At 36.4% G+C, this 9,485-nt stretch overlaps 1 protein-coding gene across 1 annotated transcript; it reads right to left on the minus strand.

Moving 5' to 3' along the window:
* Positions 1-7,270: 7,270 nt before the first annotated feature.
* Positions 7,271-9,125, minus strand: LOC135432654 (pyruvate kinase). Its single transcript, XM_064688401.1, has 2 exons — positions 7,715-9,125; positions 7,271-7,651 (listed from the first exon to the last, which is right to left on the minus strand). The coding sequence occupies exons 1-2, from the start codon at positions 9,039-9,041 to the stop codon at positions 7,377-7,379; spliced, it is 1,602 nt and encodes a 533-aa protein (XP_064544471.1). The 5' UTR covers positions 9,042-9,125; the 3' UTR covers positions 7,271-7,376.
* Between the last annotated feature and the right edge of the window lie 360 nt (positions 9,126-9,485).

Raw genomic sequence — 9,485 nt, forward strand, 5'->3', positions numbered from 1 at the left:
ATTAGCCTCATCACTCGTACCTGAGTTCGATGGAAAGGCTGAGAATCTACAAAGTTTCAAAGACGCATTGAATCTAATTGATTCCCTTAAAGGCGAGCATGAAACAGTAGCAATCAATTTAATAAAGACTAAGCTGAAGGGCAATGCAAGAAATCTAATAAGCGATGAACAAAAAATTGCTCATTAAATTGCCAAATTAACAGCCAAAGTCAAAGGAGAATCAGTAGAAGTAATTTCAGCAAAATTACTAAATCTACAACAAAGAAATAAAACAGCCAATCAATACGTTCAAGAAGTAGAAAAGTTGACAAAGTCTCTGGAAGGAGCCTATATCAACGATGGCTTATCATCAGATATAGCCACTAAGTACAGCACAACTCTGGCTGTCAAGGCAATGACTAACAACTGTTCCATTGATTAGGTAAAATTTATCATGCAGGCTGGCACATTCAGTAACATGAATGATGCCATGTCCAAATTTGTCAATAGTTGCACAGAGGCAACAGGACGTTCGAACACTGTCCTGTTCTACCAGCAACAACATAAAAGGGGTAACCGTGGAAATTACCGCGTAAGAGGTAATAACCATTATAATGGTTATCGCCAATACAATAACAATGATAGAGGACGAGGCCGATATAGAGGAAAATCTAGAGGCCGCGGTAACTCAAACAGAGGACACAACAATATTGTCCGAGTTACACAAAACACGTCGGGATACTCCCAGAACCCTTTAAGCAACGAGACCTATGTATAAAGGTTCATTCAATAAATTTTACTCTCAATATTTATGTGTCATTTCAGAATGCACTAACCAAAAGAAAATTAACATCCCTTGTAGACACAGGTGCAGATATTTCACTTCTCAAAGCAAATTCCGATGTTTATCAATACATCCAAAATGATACAATAATAAGTATCCAAGGCATAGGCCAGGGAGTCAAAAAGTCCCAAGGTCTAGCATCAATAGAGCTACAAATATACTACTATACTACTATATAATTCCATACGATTTTCATGAAGTAGATTCAACTTTCTCAATAACATGTGATGGAACTATAGGCATTGACTTTATAAAACGATTCAATTGCCAGTTAGACTTCAAACCAACTGAAGATTGGTTTATATTAAGACCCAAAAACTTAAATTTTCCAATTTATGTTCCAATAACATACAGTTCTGGTAACAATTCATTATTTCTACCAGCAAGATCCCACGTCATAAGGAAAATTGAGATAAACACAAAAGAAGCTTGTATATTAATACCAAATCAAGAAATAAAAAATGGTGTTCACATTGTAAACACAATAGCAACTAATACTGACTAGTTGGTCAGCATAAACAAATTTTAATATGAACCACTTTCGAACTATGATTTAGTTGAAACTACTCAAGAAAATAGAAACGAAAACGTTTTAGCTCAACTAAAGAAAAATGTTTCGCCCCAATTCAAAAAACAATTAGTAGAATTATGCACCAAATATAGTGATGTATTCGGACTAGAAACCGAATCGATAACAACTAACAACTTCTATAAACAAAAATTGAGACTAAAAGTCAATGAACCAATATATATATAAGTCATCATAGGCAAGTAGACGATAATAAAAACAAGTTGGGAAATTGTTCACCGACAATATAGTCGAACCATCTGTATCCGAATACAATAGCCTACTTTTACTAGTTCCCAAGAAATCCCTTCCGGGATCAGAGCAAAATAAATGGTGATTAGTAATCGACTATTGCCCAATAAATAAAAAGCTTTTGACCGATAAATTTCCGCTCCCCAGAATTGACAACATTCTAGAGGAAAGTTCAAGAAATATAACATCCTTTTCGACAAGCAATTTGGTTTTAAAATAGCGCCAACTCATTTCAAAGGATAATGACCATAGCATTCTCTGGACTTGAACCTTTTCAAGCATTCCTTTATATGGATGATTTAATGGTAATAGGGTGTTCCGAAAAACATATGTTTAAAAACTTAACAGATGTTTTTGAAATATGTAGGAAATACAACTTAAAATTGTATCCAGAAAAATGTTCTTTTGTTGAAGTGACTTTTTTAGGTCACAAATGCACTGATAAAGGCCAGATGATAAAAAATATGACGTCATCAAGAATTATCCAGACCCAGCGCTAGACGATTTGTTGCGTTAAATAAAGTGCAAATAATGTTGCAAAATCAATATCCGAAGATTTTATACTTAAGTACGGTCCAATGAAGACGTTCACTCGGACATGGGAACTGAGTATAAGAATCAAGTAATATCAGACATGTGCAAGTATATGAAGATCAAGAATCTCACTTCTACTGCATATCATCCCCAGACATTAGGGACAATAGAACGAAGTCATAGAACAATCAATGAATATATTCGATCATACATTTCAGCAGACAAACCCGATTGGGACGTTTGGATCCAATATTTCACTTATTGCTTCAACACGACACCTTCGGTTATGCTTCAATAGTGTCCATACCAACTAGTATTTGGAAGACTATTAAGACAGTTCATAGATTTTAATCAGATAGAATAGTTCCGATCTATAATATAACGATTATTCTAAGGAAATAAAATTTAGATTAGAAATTGCTATTAAAACAGATAGACATATGTTAGAAAAAGTTAAGGCTTATAAAAAAATTAACTATGATAAGAAGACTCCAGATTTTGACTTAAAAATAGGTTATAAAGTATTGCTAATAAATGAAGCAGGTCATTAGTTAGATCGAGTATATTTAGGACCATATACAGTAGAATGATAATGATAATATTTTATTTGATGGTTTTGGCGACCTTTTCATATTTTAAATATTTGGCTGGCTCGAGGTCCGGGTTTGTAAAGACAAACAATGAAATCAATTTTATTTAATGTTTTGCCTCTAATATATTTCGTTTGCACACCGGCAAACCGTCTTCAGGGCACTAACACCAAGATACAAAAAACAATTAACAAGTAGAATACAATAAATTAAACATTAATTCGAACATTTTACATACAGTATTTTACACGTCTGCGCTTTTTGACGTGGAGATTGATACTGAGGCTGTTTGGCTGTTTAAGAGGTGTCTGTGTCTGTCTTGTAGTTTATTCGTTTGTTGGTTGGTTACGCAATTCCAATGTGTGTCCGATGTTGATAAGATTTTGCATATATACGAAAGGCTTATAAAAACTAATAAATGTCTAGTTTGGTTAAGATATCTGAAAAAACAATAAAATTTTCCATACAACAACTTAATTTTCGACCGATCGTTCCTATGGCAGCTATATCATGTAGTATTCCGATGTTGATAGGATTTTGCCTATACATGGAGAGCATAGTAAAACTAATAAATACCGTGTTTGGTCAAGATATCGTTATAAACAAAAATTTTTTTATACAAGAACCTACTTTTCGATAAATTGTTTCTATGACAGCTATATGATATAGTGGTCCGCTTTTGAAATATGAAATAAAAAGTTTTATAAAGATAGCTTTAAAACTGAGAGACTAGTTCGGATAGAAACAGACAGACAGACAGACAGACATGCCTATATCAACTCGGCTGTTGATACTGATCAAGAATATATATACTTTATGGGGTCGGAAATGTTCTGTGAAACGTGTGAAACACGTCTCAAATGATTTTTCTAATAGATCTCTGGAAATGAGTTTGAGTGCGAAACGTCACCCACCAAATCTTTGACCTCCATTTCCACCAAGGAGGAATGGATTTTTCAAAAAGTGTGAAACACCCCTTAAATGAATTTAAACATAGATCTTTAAATATGAATTTGGGGCCGATCGGATGGTAAACAAAAAACTTTGATACAACCTTTTTCCGCCAATTTACCACTGTTGCGGGTGGAATTTTCCAAATCGCTGAAATACTTACTTATTAAGTTCTTATGAAGAGCTTTAAAAATAAGTTTGAAGCAAATCGGACACAACTTAAAACGCCGCCCAAAAAATATTTAAATCGCATTCCCCCCGAAGAAGTTTGAATTCTGCGAAAAGTGAGAAACACGTCTCAAATAAATTTTCATATAGATCACTGGAAATAAATTTGAGCGTGAAACGTCACCCACCAAATCTGTGACCTCCATTTCCACCAAGGAGGAATGGGTTTTCCGAAAAGTGCGAAACACCCCTCAAATGAATTTGAACAAAGATCTTTGAAAATAAGTTTGGGGCCGATCGGATAGTAAACAAAAAAGTGACATACAAACGTTTTTCGCGATTTTTGCACACTTGCGAGTATTGATTTTCCCGAAACCCCGTCTTAACGTGCACCTACATCACATAAGGTAACTACAGTGAAAATTTCAGCTTCCTAGCTCTTAAGGTTTGGGCTGTGCGTTGATCACCAATCAGTCAGTCAGTCAGTCAGTCAGTCAGTCAGGACAAACAGTTTTATATATAGAGATATATGGTACATATGTCATACCACCAGACAGACAAACGGTGAGGCGGATATGTCTCAGTCGATTCAGCTCGTGGTCCTGATCAAGAAAATATATACTTTATTACCATTTTAAAATTTAATTCCACAAGACAATTATTTTTAGGGCATCTCAATGGAACTTTCTACAGCGACAATCGAAAATCGCTTACTTAAAATATGTTGCAAAACATGCACTCTCAATTTTTCATTTCGCCGTCTTTCTGGGTACTACCACTAACCAAATAACACATAGACTGGAAAAATCGTACATTTGGTGGTGACAAGCGTTTTAAGTGCGGCTGGTCCAAAGTCGCCTTGGTTTTTGTTCGGGTTTGAGACATGCCCGCATGCTCTCACAGCAAGAGAGTAAGAATACATATGACCTGTGTCGTAGAACGGCATCGCTGTCTTTTTACTCGCTCACTCTACAGGAAACTGCTTTGGCTTACTCTCATCCATATGAGTTGTGCGATAGAACGGCATCGCTGTTTTTTATCTCGCTCCCACTGCAGAAAAATGATTTGGCTTACTCTCAGTGCTCTTGAAATTTGTCTATGTACCGTTTAAACGTTTGTGTGTGTATGTGTCCGCACAAGCCAAAATGCCCACAAATTCAATTTTTGTCAAAAGTCGGTGGCATTTCATCCCTTCTGAGGGGACGAGTAATATGAAATAATGAAAGGGTTTGCCAAGTCGATGCGAAATTCTTTCATTTTAGATCGTTCTTGTTCGAAAGGGTACCTAAGCGTTGGCATGTGTGCATTTAAATGTTTTTGGACTTGCTATTCACGCTTAATTGTATATTTTGTATATGAATAGAAGCGTCTGTCTTTGTACCTGCGGTAGCAAAAGGCACACACAAAAAAAACGTAAATGACCCAAATGAAATATTTGAATTCAACTTCAACTTTTTTTTAACCTCCGATCGGCCTCAAACTAATTTTCAAAGATCTTTGTTTAAATTAATTTGAGAGGTGTTTCACACGCTTAGGAAAATCTTTTACTCCCTGGTATAATTTCCAAAGATTTTTTTAAAAATTATTTAAGTTTTTCCCACATCTTGGAGAATCAAAACATCATCGGTGGAAAATGCAGCTCAACGATTTTCATTTCCAAAGATCTTTAAGAAAAACTATTTGAGAAGCGTTTCCCACTTTTTGGAGAAAAGCGGAAATGCGATTCAACAATTTTTTTTAATAGTAGTTTTAAGTTTTCTGCGATTACGTATTTTAGGGATTTTGTAAATTCCACCAGCAGCAGTGATAAATCTGGTAAGTAGGGTAAAATCATTTTCAACGGCATTTGTGAAAATTCACCTGAAACGTGTTTTACACTTTTCGCAAACTTCACCCATCTTTAAAACGCGGGTTAAAGGTTGAGTCGACGAAGTTTAACACTTATTACAAAATGGAGACCTCTTAGATGGAAAAAACGAGTCTTAGTTGATTAAGGAAAGCTTTAACTTTGATAAATTGGTGAAAAACGGTTGTATGAAAGTTTTTTGTTTACCATCGGCTTCAAAATCATCGAATATCTTGGAGAAAATTAAATTGATACGTGTTTCAAATATTTGGAAAAATGCACAATCGCGGCCTAACACGCAGTCGCTCAACTCACCATACAGTGGCGCAGAAGCCTCTTCCCTGTGTCGTATGTATGTTTCGAGCCATGCTGCTTCGTAATGGTCAACATCTTTCGCATTTTAATAGACGGTGGTCTTAAATGAACAAATTAATTAAAAGCAAAATCAATACCTAAAGTATTGTAAGCAGATCTGATTTTCCTTGTTCCGATTGCAATCTAGTATTATTGCGAGAGCTATTTTGATAAGCACGAAATAAACAGTCCATTTCTTCGCGCTCGTTAATGCAAAACGTACTCGTGCATTAAAATCATTCACATAATCAGATGCAAACTAACCCAGAGAGCTGCATTCTCACGTCTGGTGACTGCTAGAACTGGACATCGAGGTCTAAGCTTGCTTATTAGGGCCGCAGACCGTCCTGAGGTAGTGAGCGCTATGATTAGAGTAGCTTTGGTGCGCCTTGCTGTTTCAACAGCAGTTATAGCTATTGAATGAGAAGCATCCAGCTCCGCCTGAGTTTCATGAACCAAGTCCTCAAAAAGATCGCAGTACCATACCACCTTTTCTGCTTCACGACACAGGATATCACAAATACCTACAGTTTCAATTGGATATAAGTCAATCGCCACCTCAGATGACAACATAATGCAATCAACTCCGTCAATGACTGCATTTGCAAGATCAAAGCATTCTGCACGTGTCGGAAAGGGATTCAAACGCATAGACTCGAGAACATTTGATGTAATTATTACTGGCTTGCCTGCCACCAGCGTCAAAGGCTGTTCGTCACTTCTGATGATTGCTTCGGATCACTGTTTCTGCTATCTACGAATTTCTCAACACTTAGGTGTTTGCGTTTTCCTTCAAACACGTTTTTTATGGAAAATGTCTAACCGCAACTTCGGAATTTATACCAGCTAAACTCTCCCACCGCTTTTACATGTATGTCCAATTTTTACCTTTCATACCCAGTCTTGCGTTCATTATTCTATATTATGAGTTATTTGAATCGACTGACTCTAATCCGTTGGCATTCTGAAAATGTCTGAGCGACCACTGTGCAAATCTTACATAAATGCAAAAACCGTTATCTTTAAAACTCTTTTAATTTTAAATTCTATATTCAATTTCTTCGTTCGTGTGAAATCCTATACTATAACAATATAACTTTCCCAATAATTTTAAGAACTCTTGATGTTAGAATGAATAAAGAGGCCAAAGGTCAAACGGTAGAAATCAAATAATTTGGTAACTCTTGGTTTAATCATTTTATGTGTATTCTTCAACAGACTGGGTCATTATTAAAACATAAATTTCATAGACGGTGGTCTTAAATGAACAAATTAATTAAAAGCAAAATCCTAAAGTATTGTACGGGGATCTGATTTCCCTTGTTTCGATTGCAATGTAGTATTCTTCCGAGAGCTATTTTGATCAGCACGAAATAAACAGTCCATACGGTCAGCTTCGAAGAATGAATAAACAACACGGACATTGTTAGTAAAACCTCCGCCGTCTTTCCATGCACTAACGATTACTATAGGATCACCATCACTAATTAAGTCACTTTTCTTCGCGCTTGTTAATGCGAAACGTACTCGTGCATCAACATCATTTGTATAATTTTCATCGCAGTCTGCCGGATATAGTAAAGGTAAAACACCACGATGCAAATTAACCCAGCGAGCTGCCCTCTCACATCTGGTGACTGCGAGAACTGGACATCGAGGTCTAAACTTGCTTAGTAGGGCCGCAGACCGTCCTGATGTAGTGAGCGCTATGATTAGTGTAGCTTTTGTGCGCCTTGCTGTTTCAACAGCAGTTATAGCTATTGAATGAGAAGCATCCAGCTCCCCCTGCGTTTCATGAACCAAGTCCTCAAAAAGATCGCGGTACCATACCACCTTTTCTGCTTCACGACACAGGATATCACAAATACCTACAGTTTCAATTGGATATAAGCCAATCGCCACCTCAGATGACAACATAATGCAATCAACTCCGTCAATGACTGCATTTGCAAGATCAAAGCATTCTGCACGTGTCGGAAAGGGATTAAAACGCATCGACTCGAGAACATTTGATGCAATTATTACTGGCTTGCCTGCCTTATTACATTGACCTAGTACCGACTTTTGAGTTATAAAAAGTTTTTCAATTGGTATTTGTGTTCCCAGATCGGCACGGCTCAGAAGTAATCCATCCGATGCGCTCATTATTTCTGGTACTCGACCCAGTGCAATCTTGCTATCCACCTTAGCTATGATCTTAATATACTTGCCTTTATCACCAAGCACAGAACGTAACTCTTTAATATTCTTTGCACTCCGCACTCCCGAAGCGAAAACAATGTCTATATTTGCCCTCACACTAAACTGTAAGTCGTCCATGTCCTTCTCAGAAACAGCGGGCAAGTCGATCTCCACTTCAGGTAGTATAACATTGCAATTGTTGCCTAGAACACCACCTTGAATCACCTCGCAGACGAGCCCATCCACACCAACCTCGAGAATAGTTAGAAATATTTTTCCGTCATCAACAAAAACTCGATCTTCTGGCTTTGCAACATTAATAATGTTTGGGTAGTCCACGTAGATGGCTTCCTTACTTCCTTTGTCGTAAAGATCTCGATTAATGGATAAACGTATATTTTCCCCATTACGTAATAAAATTTCATTTCCACCATCCAATAAACCGGTGCGAATCTGCGGCCCACGGGTGTCTACAGCAAATGCTACAGAAACGGTTTGACCTAACTCGTTCTTTATACGTTGCAGGGCTTTATTAACTAGCTCAATAGTTTGAGTATGAGATTCATGTGACTCGTGGGAAAAATTCAATCGAAAGATATTTACGCCTTTCAATAGCATGTTGTAAATTGTTTCAGAGTTACGTGAAGCCCTTGAGATAGTCGCAATAACAGATACAAGGCGACGGTGTGAAGACTGTTTCTTGATATTCAGCTCACATATATGGCTTAACTGTGTGGAACCCTTCTTTATATTATCTTTGGCTGACAATGACATTCTGAGAGAGAAGAAATGCAAATTTTACTAAAATTTAGTTTTCACTTTTATATTTTTTTAGCTTTAAATTTGTGTTTTTTTCAATGAAATATATTTCGATGAAAGTATTGTTTTCAAAAATTATATGCTAGGATTAAAATTTATATTCACACAATTTTCTTTGCAGATTACTAAGATTAGATTGTGCTTCATATTGTAACATTGTAGCATTTAACATTTTTATTAGTTCCCCGCCGTGGTTAAATATTCCATCAAGCATAATATCTTGAACGCCACGTCCAGCGGCACGCCGAAAATTTAAAACGCTTGTAAACATTTCCTTATGCAATTTCGTGATGCTGGTTTGATAATAATAGCTTAAAAACAGAATAATTTGCTATAAAAGAAAATATTTTGCTACCGATCTTTTCTATGGGAGCTGTATGATATAGTGGTATATAGTAT

Source organism: Drosophila montana, unplaced genomic scaffold, assembly GCF_035044405.1.
Source record: "Drosophila montana isolate Dmon_TW-CO22-7 unplaced genomic scaffold, ASM3504440v1 contig_3210_1, whole genome shotgun sequence".
Lineage (NCBI taxonomy): Eukaryota > Metazoa > Arthropoda > Insecta > Diptera > Drosophilidae > Drosophila > Drosophila montana.

Excerpts from the sequence above, each read along its gene's own strand:
- LOC135432654 (XM_064688401.1), bottom strand. The coding sequence starts at position 9,041 with ATGTCATTGTCAGCCAAAGATAATATAAAGAAGGGTTCCACACAGTTA. Across the intron at positions 7,652-7,714 it reads AGTTCTCGCAGTCACCAGAT|ACTGCGATGAAAATTATACA; the intron begins GTGAGAGGGCAG and ends TATATCCGGCAG.